Here is a 16,329-nt window from a genome sequence, read left to right as displayed (position 1 = left end):
CCCCCCCTCTGTTCTGTCATCAGTCTTACAACCCCCATCTGTGTCCTTTAGATAAGGTTACATGTACATGTGTACACTGAGCCCCTAAGGTAAACTGAACTACATCTGCACTGATTTACATCATCACACCACACCCCCAACACTCCAGTGCTACTCCAATCCAGACCAAGTCTAATTGTTTCTGCATGTTACATATTTGAAGAAGATGAACTTCACAGATGAACTGTTACAGTGATGACACAATAAACCCCTGTCTGCAGTGGCGAGTGATGTGTTCCAGACATCGCTTTGCTTCTGCCAGAAGAATCAACATAGAAGACCAAATTTCTTGGTGTTGAGTGTCCGAAGTTACTGTTTGTTGCTGGTTACTGGTTTGTAGAAAAGGACTATTGTGTGCTTTCAAATCGTTCATTGGAATATTGTTGATAATAAATCAAAATAATACAAACATTTTTATAATAGACTTTTATTACATTTTGACAATAAGTTAAACAACTTGCTGAGTTTGAAAATCCATTTACACACAATGTTTTTATAGGAAAGGTAACAAATGTTATCAATGTCAAAAAAGAAGGAAAACCTTTCAAGTAAAACAGAATATTGAATTTCATTTATTGTTTTCCTGGTGTGCAAAATTCCAAAAATAGATTTCATTTTCACTGGACATGTATCAAACTAATCACAAATGGACTTTGAAACACTCCACCAAATATTGACTTAAATCTAACAAGTAGAAACATGGAGTGTTAATAAGCACCAGTAGTAACTTTTGAAGAAATTATAACTTTTTATAGTATTAAGGCATTCAGTGACATTTTACCTGAAACACAAATAGATACACAACAGTCATCTGCATGCTAGCATGGCACAGCTAGCAAATCAACCAGTGCGTGTTAATGATGACAATGTTAAATCAATTTTGTGAAAATCATAACTTGTTGCACTTGAAATCGTACAAGGTACAACTCCAGTGAAATGTAAGCCAATCAGCTCCTGCCACTTCCAATGATTCCATGTAGAATGTTGTTTTTTATTCTAAAAACAAAAAGTTCAATGGAAATCAAAGTGTGGAACAATTGCATACCCTCCTCTTAGTATCTTTTTCTTTTGTAATTGTGTATCTAAAGTGTGAATTACTTTTGTCACTTTCCTTTCCACTCTACACTCTGTTTGACAGAGATTCCTTTAATGCAATTATTTATTCATTTTAAGCGTTTGCTTTTAAATAGAATTGCATTAGCAAAACATACATCAAATGACAAATCAAAACGAACAAAGAGTAAAGCGACGTCAAAATACTAATTTACAGTATAATCGGACAGTTCAAGGGTCGATGAAAGACACTGCAATGTAGCGGGTGCCATTGGTGGTAGGCAGGCCTTCGTGGAGGTGAGTGAGGCGTCCTGGATGCATGAAGCTCCAGCCTTTCCTTGGTGAGTCTATGGAGCAATTGTACCTATGGAAACGGCAACCCCCACCCTAATACAAGAAAGGGAAGGTGATGACATATGGTTAATATATGCGATTCATTGTGAAATATGTCACAGGGTTAACAAGAATATTAGGAAGGAAGTGGGAAATCTCAAAATAAATCAGATTTGATCCAGGCCAGATGCATATCAGCGTGCCTTATCTGCCAGTTAATTCAACTCCTTACCTGAAAGTCTGTGTCTTTGTTATTGAGGGCAATGTTGATGGTGAAGGTGGAGGAGTCATGATGGGGCCTCAAGTACGCTTGCCTCGCAGGTGTGTATTTTACCACAAAGTTCATTAAAGCGTAACCCTGTGAAGAAGCGTATACATACGTCAAGTTAGCTGACAGTCAGGGTACTCCTGAACATATTCAAGTGAAACCCTGTCAGCCACTGCTATTCACTGTACATGTGAAAACAGGTTCTAACGTTTTCTTCAGTTTTAGCTTTTGGGCAAATACAGGTGGCTTTCACTGTTAATCTTTCTTGCACTAACCTTAGTGAAGTATCCAGAGAAAACTTTTAATGTGATGGGCGATATAAACTCTCGGATGAAGTGTAGCCACTCTTTTTCATAGCTGATTTGCTTCATATGAATGTCGTCTGTCGGCACAGTCTCATAGCCGCCGGAGATCCGCTTGTCCTGAGAGGAAAAAAAAGAGAAAATAAAGCACACTGCGGATGGAACAAATGACCCACCATCCACCATGTGTGCAATCACAATGTAATGATGATGAAGACGTGTTTTCTGCGTACGTTTGTGTGTGTCATTAAAACCACAGGCTGTACTGTTGTCTGTCTGCATGAGGCTTAATGACCCATCAGCCTTTTTTCCAAACAATTAGTCAACATATCTGTACACATTTGGTCTCCCAGGCAAACTTTTAGACACATTAATTTACCAATTTCAAACTACATAAAACAGGCCACATTAAATAGACGCCATGAACATAAAACACCATATAATAACCATTTACTTGATTCCATTTAAATGATGGATCTAGAGAGGATAGTGGTGTGTGTAACAGTACTGTGAACATCAGTCATGTGTATGCGTGCAAGATTTTGGCATGATATATACTATATAAAATATGACAATGTAAAAAGTGGCTAAAGGAAGAAAAAGTCTTCTTACTACTCCCTACATCTGGCAAGCAGAACACAAAAAGGTGTTAGTAAGGTAGCTTGAAAGCAACTGCTTCCCCAGCCAATAAAGACAACAAACACATGGCTGTTGCAAGTTTACAAGGTAATGTAAAGGATTATTTCCTTTTGTACACTTCAATCTATTGGTGTCTGGGTTAGATTAATTACAACACTTAACCACAACGAGACATTAAAGGCTTCATCTTTGCTATGATAATTACTCAGGCAATTAAAAAGTGATGAAAGTTTTTTAATGCATACTGAATAAATTACAGCAAATGGCTTCTTCTGAAGGTTAGAAAATTAGCCCTGGTGTTTCCAACTGCGCTGACTGTGTGCAACCATTCCTGGAAATTATGTGTACAGTAATAGACAGGCAACCTATTGTCACGCATTTTTGATAGGTGTTATTTAGTACTAAAATAATTAGCTTTCGAGAGGCAACCATTGGAACAAGAAATCTTTAGTTAATTAACATGACAAAAATTAGTGCATTTTTATCAATCTCATATTAGTACCTTTTATTATTAATTGAATTTCTTAGCCATGCTAGCGGCATTAGCAAAGTCTGCATTCTTCCACACTATGGTATGCTGATGTTAGCTTTTAACTCAAAGCACTGTATTGTCTTTAGCATAATCCCACAGAGCTGCCAGCATGGCTGAAAACACTTGGTCTTGTTTAACTGTTAAGACAAAAGTAGCGAAGAGGACATCTTTAGCTATGACAACCTGCAATGCGCATTTGTACCATATTGTTCACATTTTACGTTTTCTATTTATAATCAATTAAATATAGTAGTTCAAGTAATAGCTCCAGCTATTTATTTTTTAAATATTTGATTAGTGATACTACTGATTATTCCGTTGAGTAATCGGATAAGAAATGCTTTTGCTTTATAGTAAACAGCAATAGTAAATATACATAAAGAGAGGTTTTCTTTTTAGAAAAAGCAACATTTTTATTTCTAAATTGCAAACAATAACAGGGATAGATGCTAATACTTTCAAGCACTGGCTGGATGGACCACCAAACCCCTAATTCTCTTGGCAAAAGTAAATCTTTTATGCCAAATTGTAAATCTTTTTTATCCCTTCATGTCAGAGGCTCAGTCATGTTTAAAGGTGGATAATTGGCTTCTTAGGACATTAAACATGAGGTGGTCAGATGTAATGTGATAAAGAAGTAGGTGTGTGTGTGTGTCTATATGGATATATACATACTGTACTCACATTGCCATTTTTTTCTTTGTGCACTCTTGCCTAAACTTTAAGTTGTTGTCCATCATCTTCCAGTAACTCTGTTTTCTGATTATTTTTTTAATAATCAATTATTAACTTATCAGTATCGAGCATTGAATCATTCTAGAGAGAATCGCTATGCATCTAAGAATCGATTCTTTTTCCCACCTTGACAGCTTTCCTTTAAGCTTGTTTGTAAAGCATTGCTATTTGCAGAGAAGCATGCTGTGTGCTAGTAATTAAAATCCATGCGGAGTGGCCATGAATTTTGCATCGAGGATTTTAAGTAATCAAATTATTTGAGTTACTTAAGAAATCATTTCAGCCCTAAATAAAAAGAATAATTTTTTTCAGCCATAATATTATTCTTCACACATTCTTGCCATTACAAAGATGTGTGAACATAACCACAGAAAAACATGTGTGACTGCAGTGTGTTGACTCCAGCTCTGTGTTCAGTGAACCTGAGTTAACAGTACTGACCTCATGTTTGCCTCCAGACCAGGAACCGTAGTGCTCCATCTCCTCAACTATTTCGTCACAGGCCTTCTCTGAGAAGACTGGGAACCAAAACACATCTGGACAAGGCTGCAATACACACACATGGACAATGAGACCACTGAGAATAGATTTGAGTCACACCTTAACCTTGAGCTGTAGTGAATGTCATGTAATACCCAGATATGTGAAAACCAGATGTTGGGATTTCTATCGAACATTGTCATTCTCTTCCAATGTCTGTATCATGAACATACACACACAGAAGACACAAACCTGCTCCAAGTAGTTCTCAGTGAAAATTCGAGTGTAATTTTGGTGGATGTACTTCTCCTTCCAGTCCTGCGAGGAAAAGGATTTTTAGTTTTGTTGCCATTTTTCTGGACTGTTTGCTGACCTACATACTTCACAGAGCTAACCCCGTCTCCCACAGGGCAGGTCCCAGCATGTCAAACACAGTAGTAAATCACAAAGCCTTATCAGTGAGGAGTCTTATCACGCTGAAGTCATTATTTCAAAATTATCTCACAATCTGTAATCCTTCCATTATGGCTAATAACTCTTTACAGGTGGCTGCTGTTTACCTCAGCTATTTAGAAACAATGGCTTTCTTTGTGTATGAAGAATAGTGAGAAATCATAATGACTTACCACAGGGTTTTCAAATATCTGCCACAAGTCATTGTTATAATGAGAAATGTTATAATTGGCTGTGGAAATGAGCCTTCCAAAGTCGTGACGGTTTGTTATGTACATAAAGACTCCCTGCAGCAAAAGGGAAAAGTTCAGTCAGTTACCATAATTTTCACAAAAGTTTAAATCTCTTCAATGTCTCACAGGCAGGATTTCAAACAGATCCCTATCTCATATCTGCACATAATTACACTGCAGGTTATAATTATGGATAACTGTTTATAACGTATACACTCATCAACGATAAGCACTGGCATAAAAACGGACAAACTGTGGCAAACTACTTCAAAGCTTCATTTGCCCAAAAAATTAAAATAAAGTGTGATTTAAGTGTGTTTGAACACACTGAAATCAATTAGGTTTAGCTTGGATAGAACCAAAGGAGATAGATAAATAATTCAAGATTATTTATGGGTGGTGGGGGGGCTGGGAACAGGACAGGGTGGGGCAGCGAGGTGAGAGGAGTGGGAGAACAGGAACAGAGGGGTGCTGGGTAGCTTGGGACAAAGCAAATCCAGGAATGATATTCCCTCTACAGTTAAGCACGGGGAGGGCCCTGCGTGGGGGTAGATTTGGACTCACTATCAGACTAGGCTTTGAGGAGGAAAAAAGATGATGAATTGTGGTTTTGCAATATCCTGGTGCGAGTAGTTTCCATTTTGCTAAATGTACAAAATCATCGTGTGAAAGCTGTGATTTAGTACAGATGGTTTACATGATTGAATAGAAATATTGTTAGAGCCTAGTCTGATCAGTTGGTGTGTTTAGAGGGAGCAGCTGGTTACACATGTTTCCTGGAAGGTTTGGCTGTTTGGAGTAAAGCATCAGGACAGGGGACTTGCATGTGAACTGAATGCAACCTTCTTTCTCCTCCTTAATCTCCTCATGGAAGGCATTATAAAAACAGGTCAAGAAACAACGTATCTGTTTAGCTTGAACAAATATCTGATTTTGGACATAAACTAAAGCAAAATATCAACATCAATTTCCAAAGAGCTGCTAGGCATCCTGATTTCTTATGTAAGGTTATAGGCAGCAACGTCGAAAGCAAATTGATATTACATTTTATTTCTTCAATAAATATGTAACAGTCCAATCTGAAATAATAATTGATGATGCATGATATATAAATTCCAATGGACCATATGGAAGTTGTGAAATATGAAATGTCAGTATTTTACTCCTTACCTATATAAACACCTACACATTTACAGAATTTGACTTGGCAGGGCCTAGAAATCAACAATCAAATCATGTACATGTTTTTTTGTGAAATAGTGCCTTTGAAGTGAGCCAAAGCTTGGAATTGCTTCTGAGTGCTAACCCATTGGAAATGGATGTTTCCGAAAGCAGAATAATCAAAACAAATGTAAACCTTTGGGGGCCTGAGCATATGGAATGATTCCGGAGTAGGGGAGTCTTTTTCTCTGTGACTGGTCTAAAATGAAGGAGAAGCATCATGTAAATAGGATAACAGGGTGACAGTTGAAATATATGTATGTATACATATGGCACATATATAGCAACTCAGGAGGAGAGGAAATGTGCTTGCGGGAAAAAAGGAGCAAGGTTCCCTCTGAAGCTGATGTTTTTTGTGGGTGAACATGGAAGGAATACATGCTGGGGAAAAGGCAAAGCAATCCAAATGCACACGAGTTTGGATCAGGCATTGTAGTTGTTCTAATGCAGCGCACAAGTGACATGTCAGTGATGTAGGGAACACAGTTTACAAGTAGAAAGGAAAACACACAACACACAAGACAAACTTGTCAGCTAGCCAGCCAGACATTGACACTGGTTTCACTGTCTGTGGTCATCATGACAATACGGCAAGAGAAAGTCAAGGATAAAGATGAGCAGAGAACCTGGAATGCACCATAAAGCAACCATCAACAGGAGGTGCATGCCTTTATGACAGACAAAGACATTTCAAACCACTTATACTTGCCAGTCTTTGGCTTCCGTCGGAGCTGTTGACTTTTCAGGGTTAATATTCTAAACTAGTAGTACTGGATCTTTTCAATAAATGTAAATACAGAATTACATGTTCTAGTATAAGTATTCTTTACAGTGGCTCAGCGCCATAACGCTGACATGTTTTTATAGAAAACCACATGGTGCAGACTACTACTACTTGTATATGTGTGTGTATATACAGTATATATTTGTGTGTGTGTGTGTGTGTGTGTGTTTACAATACTAAGACATGAATCCATACAGATGGGGGTTGAGTATTCTTACCATTTCTCTGGCATTTCTACAAAAAGCCATATCTGGATCTAGTTTCTCCAGCACAAAGTAGTTCCTCTCTTTCAGTTCATTCCTCAAGGCACCACCCTTGACAAGATATACATGTGCCATGAAAGGAATGTTCCACATACCCCTAAAAACAACAAGACATAGAAAGAAAGTGGTCATTTTACAGTACAGTAACTTTTTAAATATTTATTCTTGGTGTGCAGAAGGGGATTTTTTATTGTTTGTGTTGTAGGAGTTGTTGGGGAAAGTGTTGGCCAACTACTTGGTAAAATAAGGCAGAATGTCAAATGTGGTAAAAGATTCTTCCTGAGTCTTTTGTCTATTTGGTTACATTTAGCAGCCAATTTTTAAAGAATCTTTTGTGTGTTTTTCTTTTGTCCCAGTGTTACCACTTGCACTAGCGTCTTTGTCTTCGAGATGTGTGCTATCTGTGCGTCCCGACCCTCTCTGCCCACCCACCCTGATGGAACGAGTGTTGGTGATTAAACTTAGTTTTCAACTGTGGTGGATGAATGTTTACTCCTTTGCGCCATCTGGCCGCCATTTAAACTTATTTCTAAACACATCAAATTTGAATTCTGAATTTGACTTCAGCTTTTGTCACACCTCAGGCTTTGTGGCTAAGTACTAAATCACTTCTCAGGATGATTGTGGCTTTTATTCATATGTGTATTCTAGGATGTAGCTCATAATGAAGGCATCTTACATGTATTGTTATTCCTGGATAAACATTTAGGAGAACTGTTTCAATAGTACAAGATTTATTTTAGTCATAGACACACTGATCCAATACTGGTGTGTGTGAACCATAAAAATTCAAAACCATTGCTGTGTGTGTGTTCCCTTTTGGCACTTGTGACTTACACACGTTTTCTCTGCACAATGTCGACATAATCTTCAGAGCGAGCGTAATAACCATCCAGGCTCAAGGCTCCCCAGAAGTTGGACCACAGCTTGCCGTGACGAATGACAAGGGGACCAATTATTTTCCTGTAGGAAAGCAGGAGGCAGAGTGGGGAAATGGTAATTCTGTCAGAGCAGATACAGTTCAGTGACATCTCACAGACAGCCAACCACTGAATGTACTGGTTCTCGTAGTTGTGCTGCATCGAGGAAATCAACCTCTTTGTAGATAGATATGATCACTGTCGAATCCCATATTGTAGAATTGTAATTATAATAATCCGGTCCAGAGCTTTAAATCAAGCTCAATTGGTTTCAAATAAGTATAACGGCTTACTTAAGCAGGCTGTATGAATTTGGTCTGTTTCTTTGAATTTGCATGACATACAGTAATACAGGATTTTTCCACTTCTGGTATTTCACTTTTACAAACCTAAGCCACAATGAAAGGGATTTTCTTCTATTAAAAAAAAATTCAAATAATTGGGCAAAAAACTCTAAGTTATGGTTGAAATGGATGCATTAAAATGCAGTATACTAATGCAAAAGTGTATTGCCAGTGCATTGCCAGCAAAGAATTCTTGTGCTGTCTTTAAATATCCTAGAAAGAGTTTTACATTGCATGACTCCCACAGTTACTGTACCATGCTATTGCCACTATGCCATTGGGAACGGGCTGCAGAATGGAAAAGGGTTTGCATGTTTGTTTTTTGTATAATGCAAAGTGGCATTTCAGGGTTAGTGCAATAGACTCTTTCACTGTTTCCATGTGGCAAGGGAAAAACAGGAAGCCATGGCGGCTTATTTTTAGCCTTTTATTCACTTGGCTGTAATGTTCCTGTGGTTTTGCCACTTTCAATGGTGCACAACAACTACCAGGGAGACTTGTTGAATGGGTTCCAACATGGTTTCTTTTCCAGCTACTATGTGATTACCTGTTCTGCTCAATGAGGAGCTTCAGCGTCTGTTGGTTGGTGAGCATCACATCGGAGTCTAGGCTGAAGTAGTAGTCGCACGTGGCATCCTTACGGCAAAGGTCCCTAATGAAATCAAAAACACAGACATGGCAGAAAAAGTAGTGATTATCACATCACATGTTGAAATTTGTCAGGTCTCAACAGAAGATGTCATTTTCAATTGCAACATTTAGACTTTCACTGACTATGTTTAAGCCTCCAGTGGATAATGTGATTTAAGAAAGATTAGAGACTGCTAATAAACTGTAGACTTCTTCATTATGGGGCTGTCCTGACCAATGTTTTAGGCATACTGTGTTTGATAGGATTTCTGTGATGCGGCCTCACAGATTAAAATCATCACTGCGAGAACAGACTGTTATTTAACACTCACATATAGGAGGAATCAGGGGGAAATACTGCAACTATTTGACTGCTAAGAAAGGACCCATCACAAGTCTGGAGAACTAACTATTGAGCTGACGATATTTCAATCACACCACATATCTTTTTGAAATGGAAAATGGAAGGGCCTGTCATAATCACCAAGGAATTAATGCATCAACATTGTTCTGCAACACAAGAGGACTGTCTTATTAAATAAAAGTCACACATTTAGAGGTTTAAAAGTAATTCCACATCAGGCACATTTTCCTTTTAAGTAATGATTAATAGAGCAACATCTGGTTTCATCAGTTTTGCTCTACGGACCACAGGATCTGAGAGATAATATTAAAAGACATACATGCCCATGTTCCGAGCCTCTCCTTGGCTCAAATTTTCTTCTGGTCCCACAACCTTGAAACTGTGAAACACATTTCTGTTCTCTTCCCAGAACTTCTGGATGTGCTTCTCGTGGTAAACCTCCTGAGCAAGGAGCCAGTATTAATGGATTAGAAGCCACACATAAAGAGACATGCAGCATATGTACATAGCTCTAGAAGGAAACCTAAGAGCAGCTGCAGCTGCATACACTCACGTTGTTGTGGACAAAAACTTTGAGTTTATCTTTGGGGTAATCCAAGGTCAGCAGCCGTTGGAAGAATTCAGGAAGAAATGGAGTTGGCTGCTCAATGAATACACCAACAAACACGTTTGGATACTCCTGTTTAGATTAGAGAGAAGACAAATTAGAACTATTTTAGACACGCAGTCTTAGTGAAGGGACAGTGTTTAACATAAATCCCGGATGGTTTGACGTTTCACGTCTGACATAAGCAAATAGTCAAGTTGCAACAGATGGTATTTGCTTTAATGTCACCTGCTCTTCATTGACTGATGTGATCCCTGTTATTACTCTCTTCAGTGTTCTGCGTTATATTTTTTAAACAAATATTTATAAATGCTGTTTACATTTATGATTAGCACAATCTGTGCAAAAAAAACCAACAATTGGATATGTCTTGGTTCTACAGACCAGATGAGTTGAAGCTGTTGATCTCAAAAACTCCCAATAGCTATGCACTGCATTACAGAAATTACAACTTCTAACCCAGATTGCTACGTACGTATAAGTCTTTACAGAGGACAGCCCATGCACAAACAATGGCTCAGACAGTTAGAGCAGAGCCGATATAAAGAGACATAGAGCAAGAGACACAGAGAAGAGGGAAGGAAACATTTTCCCATGACACTCCAGACCACATGGCTCAGTCTGGACTCCTCACCCTCTTGACCAGTTCACAGCAAAGGTTTGGCCAGGGATGAAAAGGGATCCTGGCAGCACCGTCTAATTTGCAAGTTCCGCAATGACTGTTTCAGGCACAAGATGGGAAACTCAAGCCTCTTGCCAATGTGAGCTTAACTAGTTATGGATATACAGTGGACAGACAACACTAGGAAATAAGTGGCAAAAGAAAAGAAAAAAGTATAATAAAACATTTTTTGTTCTAAACTAGGGCTCTCAATATTAATGTGATTATAAAGAGTTGAAGCAAATTCCTTTTTAATGCTGCTAATGGTTTTCAGTAAAAATTACTTTTGTTTTTTTCACGCCTGATTATTGCATGCGTGCTCTGTGATTGGGGCCTAAAAATTTGTTTTAAAGTGCATTTGGAACAGATAAAAAAATTAACTACAAGGGACACAACTAGGTTGTGAAGGGATCTGGCTAAATTAATGTAAGGTAGTACTGTCACACTCACAGTATATTTGCAAAGTCTAAGCGTATTCCCAAAACCAAAGAACCAAGCTAGACAGCCAGCGACCTGGGTTTACCCCACAACAAAGGGCTGGACACAGTATGACCAGAGTTTCCACATGACCTGATGTGAGAGACTTCTCTGTCCCAAACAGACAGAGTGGCACAGCCGAATGTCTCCACTAACTTGCCTATTATTGAGGAACAGTGTTTTTCTGCATTCATTATGGAAGGTCAATGAGAGCAACGTTAACAGAGATGCCTTTCATGTAGCTGGGTTTGTGTTGAATCGGCTCCAGTTAAAGTATTTAAGCACATTTATTCATGGAACCAACAAAATTACAGTAAATGTTAAGGGATTCATAGTTATATCCTTGACGTTCCACTTACGGGATTGCTCCGGTGCTGCAGGAAATTCTGCCAGATGCATGTTTTTTCCGTTTCCTTCCGCTTTCTTTGTGTTGGAATTAAAAAATTGGTGTATTTCTGAGGACTATGGTTAACTGCTGCTCAGATCTCTGCAGGGTAAATTGAGACAGCTAGCTAGACTACCTGTCCAATCTGAGTTTTCTCTCGCACCACCTCCTTCAAAGCGCTTTGGAGAAGGGTCTGGAAAAGCGAGAGTAAGGGATTTGTGACTCAATTTTACATTTTGTGATTTAATTGCAGAGAAAAATGTTTTTGTTGTTGAACAGGTTCAAGTACCAAGCTCATTGAGAAAGTATATAAAAACAGGGATAATAGACTAGATTAACTGGGATCTTGTGTACACTTAAGTACTCCTGTCCACAAGGAGGGACGTTAAGTTTCATAACATTGTTGACAGACGCAGCCACACAGCCAGAGACATTTTCTAGTGCCTGCCATTCCTTCTGTCTATACATTGCCAGCCTTGGTTGAACTCTGTGACAAATTTTCCGCGTAACCACAACATCTTGCTATTGAGGATAAAACCCATTCTGAGAAGCCCACGAAAAGGCAGGCTGGTCGACAGTGACACCCCTTTAAATGAGCCCTTCTAAAAACCCCAGAAGCCATATCCTGTACCACAGCAGTGCAGTGCTTCCTCTTCCTCAAGTAGTTTCCCTGGCACTTGTGCGCTTTTAAAAGGGTCCAAAAGGACCAGCGGGCGCATAACCTATTATTATTATTGGAAAGGGAGTGCGTGCAGCACAAACAGTCTTGCATATCTGTTGAAATAGGACAAGCTGGGCTCCACTCCTATGGTCTAGACAGTCACTAATAGATGGCTTGTTCATGCTGGATGTCCAAGCAATGTTTCATTCTTTCCCTTGTCAACAGGTAGGTGTCTTAATACAGGTGGCTTGATACATTTCCACAGCAGCACTTTGAAAATGGACCACAGAGAACAGCAAATAAGAGGAAAATGACTTTTTTTTTAAAGTACTTACTTTTAACTGAGACAGGTCCACAACATCGTCATCACAGTGGCTACAGCCATGTTCATAGTTCCATGTATTAGGGACGTAGTTAGCCAAGTAGTTCAAGTACATCTGTACAGGGAAGAATTCAGAGCAGGTGAAAGCCAGGTTACAGAAGATTAATCAGCATAAGGAAAAACTCCAAATCTATTCTATGATTCAGCGGAACATTTTATCATCGCAACATGTTTGGATTATACCTTGGAATATTACTGGTAATATTCAGTCCATTCATTTAATGTAGGAATTTGATGATCAGGCAGAATCACTTGTCAGACTTAAGATGGCAGGGCTATACATGTCTCCTTTAGCTTAGTTGAGACCTCACGGTACGGCATAATTATCCTTTTTCTTCTCAGTTCCCATAAATTTCAACATATTATAATTATAATTGTCTGCTCTGTGTTTAGTGTGCACAAAAACATTAGATTTATGGGAAACATAACAGTTTCAGTGCACTACAGTTTACAAATTTCTTATATGAGACATTGACTATGTGATCATGTACTAGTAATCAGTTTGAACTTGGAATAAATGGAATAAAACAAATGGCCAAATCCAGCTAGGTAGCTCAAATGGTAGAAAGCCAGGACTAACTTTTCCACTTGTAGCCCAGGTGCGACCAACTTTCTCTAGTATGAATCAATGTCCTTCCATGCTGATCAATAGTTGTCTTAATATGACAGTGGCTCAAATTTTGATGTTTGAAAGTTATTTTAATCTAAACCCTGAAAAGAGGTTGGGAGGGGCTCTCTGTTTCAGGCCATGCACTGGTCCCTGCAGGTTTTGTGTTGTTGTTGTGCAACCTCAAAGTTCCAAGCTTAAACTTAGTTGCCCCAGTAACAAGTTTTGAGTTGCCTGCAATGGACAGATGACATTGCCTACAATACATACACAGCATAGTGTTCCCCTCGTACCGCAACCATGGGTACTGCGTTAGCCATTGTGGTTGAAAGTGGCACTTTTTGCTGTTCACCGGCTCAGTTCCCTGCTTACACTTTAGTCATCAGTATCATCTGACATGGAACTTCTCGTTGTCTCTACCTTCCCACCAACCTCCTGTTCTCTCTCGTCATTAGCTAGAGACTCTTTCAGTTTTTACCAACTAAATGGACTTTTTCGTGAAGTTATTTGCTGCCACGTACTGTACATGCACATTAAAGACATAAGGTAAAGGGCAAAGTGCACAGGAGCACCAGCTACAGCTGGGGCACCAATAATAATGATCATCAAGCACTCGCATGAATGCGAGCAATTAAACACACTCACAAAAAACATATGACCCTTTTGGTCGGGGCCTGCATCCCTGGAACCACGGCTAGAACAGGGATTCTATGATAAACCATTTAGAGCTTATTCTCCAGATGTTGAGGCTTCTGGGAAGAATGACTTGGTGGGTTTGGTTCATTACCAAGGAAGGCCAGAAACAACCGGCTGGTGAAGGAGCGAGTCTTGTGAACAAATGAGGGAAGGAAATAGGCCAGCAATAAAACGCCACAGAATTATGATGGTATCTTACTTCTTCTGCTTTTCAGCTTGCTGGGCCCATCACTCTCATTTACAAGGCGAAATGATGAAAAGAAAATGGGGAACACATGGCAAGAAGCATTGTAGGCTAGTTCAGGCCAGACCTCTCTCTTCCACTGAATAATGGCCAGTATTACTGGAAAGTATGTGAGCAGTATGTATATTTCTTGAATGTGTGGGGCTTTCTGCACAAATCTTTGGTGAGTTCAATATTTCAACCCAAAGTGAGTCTACTACAGTAGATGAGGCTGCTAACTTAAATGTGTCTATGCTGTGCAATAAGTACGCTGTTAGGTGTGCCCTCACTCACCTTGGTGTTACCGTTGCCGTGGACAACCACTGGCAGAGAGTCGTACACCGAGTTTCTAACTCTAACGCGGTCTGTTCCAAACTTGAGAAGCACTTCGTCTGCCAAAAACAGGAACAAGAGACATTTCTGACCAGGTTATGAAAAATCACCACATAGGATAGAGAGGTGAATCTTTATAACTTACTGGGTAAAATGCTAAGCCTACAAGTTCTCTGGAAATGTGCATCGTTCACTTAATTTTTTCAATTATAAAAGCCAGCATAAAACTGGGGTTTTAAAGCTATAGTCCCCGTTCTATATTGATTCAGTTTCTTTGATTTCTCACCAACAGCCCCGTTCAGGTTCTGGAAAATCTGGCACTTGTGGTCCAAAGTCATATTGAGAGTTTGCTGAAAGACATGAAAACAGTATTTGCCATCAGAAATATGTTTTTTATGGGAATACATTTTCATATTAAGCTTTGACACAAGATACTTACTCGTTGTAAAGGATCCAAGTATAATTTAGTGTAGAAGAGCTGGTCATCATCATTGTCATGGAGGTTCCACTGGGAAACAACTCTGTTTATGTATGGGGCGTAGCCGATTATACCTGCAAGTAATAAACGGTGTGAAACCTATCCAGCAGTAAAATATTGCTTTTTCAAGGTCATATACAGCTGGCAGACTGTTGGGGACAATTACACTATACTGCCTGAATGCCTTACACAAAGTGTAATTTTTGGCAATAATCCCAAGCACACAAGACATGGGCAGGGACTCTCGCTTCCAACAGTCTGTACATAGAAATGAGTGCAATAATGGGCAGTAGGAAAGCTGCAAAATATACGTTCTGTCTCCCAACAGTGTGCGTGCGTGTCTCACACACTCTCTAAATGTACATGCTCATGGCAATCTACTCCAGTTTCCCCTGTCTTTGACCACAGTGACAGATTGCAGGGTTTGGTTGTGTTGCTGGTTAGCAACGTTTTGCATCCCATGATTAAAAAAAAAAAAAAGAGCCTTAGACAATGTAAACAAGTCAGCGGGTAGGCATAATAAAGTATGACATAATCTAAATAGCAGGAGTAAGAAAAAGTTAAAAGGAAATCATTAAATTTTATACAACTCTTATTGTTGTTAGGTTCTCCACATAATAATGGCTTTTGAAGTATGGAGAGTGCTGGGAAGTACATGCCTTTTTGACCCAATGCACACATTTTGCACTTTTCTGCTGGAATACAGTGTGCAATTTAATGACTGCAAAGTTGCAAGAAAAAAAAGGAACATGGAACAATATAACTTATCATATGTTGTCTGTTGAAATTTTAAGAAAGCTTCAAGTTGGTTTATGAGTAGATTTATATACGAACACACATAAACACAACACTACTGTATTTTTATTATGTCGCCGAAATTGCACTCTTTGTGACACAGTTGTGTGTCCAGATGCTATAAAACTTTCCCTTATGGTCACTTGGGCGGTAGCCGTAGGAACACAAACAAAACCTGCAATTTTATACAAACTGTGGCCCATTCTGGGGGCCAAGACAAATCCACATGTCATGTCAATGACGATAAATGCTAAAAACAGTCTGTGATCAGTCTGAGACAGCTAGGCTCCAATATGGGAGGTCAGACCATGCTGATGACCATAGGGACGGCAGTAATTCAATGTCCTGAACAACTGGCATGATGCAACTGGCCATTTGGGATTATGGATGAGAAAATACTTTTACCCTTTCTTTTGTAAAAAATGTGTGCA

General features: G+C 39.1%; 1 protein-coding gene across 2 annotated transcripts in view; it reads right to left on the bottom strand.

Moving 5' to 3' along the window:
- Positions 1-622: 622 nt before the first annotated feature.
- Positions 623-16,329, bottom strand: part of plod2 (procollagen-lysine, 2-oxoglutarate 5-dioxygenase 2) — a 33,237-nt gene continuing 17,530 nt past the window's right edge. The window contains exons 5-20 of one of the 2 annotated variants that reach the window (XM_034862137.1): positions 15,065-15,177; positions 14,912-14,975; positions 14,587-14,684; positions 12,720-12,821; positions 10,147-10,272; positions 9,913-10,034; positions 9,147-9,251; positions 8,173-8,298; positions 7,291-7,432; positions 6,425-6,487; positions 5,008-5,121; positions 4,634-4,699; positions 4,343-4,447; positions 1,969-2,115; positions 1,658-1,783; positions 623-1,479 (exon numbers count right to left, since the gene is read on the bottom strand). In XM_034862137.1, the coding sequence (XP_034718028.1) occupies positions 1,324-1,479; positions 1,658-1,783; positions 1,969-2,115; positions 4,343-4,447; positions 4,634-4,699; positions 5,008-5,121; positions 6,425-6,487; positions 7,291-7,432; positions 8,173-8,298; positions 9,147-9,251; positions 9,913-10,034; positions 10,147-10,272; positions 12,720-12,821; positions 14,587-14,684; positions 14,912-14,975; positions 15,065-15,177 (1,775 nt within the window). In that variant the 3' untranslated portion in view covers positions 623-1,323. The remainder of the gene's footprint in view (positions 1,480-1,657; positions 1,784-1,968; positions 2,116-4,342; positions 4,448-4,633; positions 4,700-5,007; positions 5,122-6,424; positions 6,488-7,290; positions 7,433-8,172; positions 8,299-9,146; positions 9,252-9,912; positions 10,035-10,146; positions 10,273-12,719; positions 12,822-14,586; positions 14,685-14,911; positions 14,976-15,064; positions 15,178-16,329) is intronic. The other variant, XM_034862138.1, reaches the window with a different exon arrangement.

The sequence above is a fragment of the Etheostoma cragini genome, chromosome 22 (assembly GCF_013103735.1).
Source record: "Etheostoma cragini isolate CJK2018 chromosome 22, CSU_Ecrag_1.0, whole genome shotgun sequence".
Taxonomy (NCBI): Eukaryota; Metazoa; Chordata; class Actinopteri; order Perciformes; family Percidae; genus Etheostoma; species Etheostoma cragini.
Note: the sequence above shows the minus strand (reverse complement) of the source record. Positions and strands in the feature narration are given on the sequence as shown.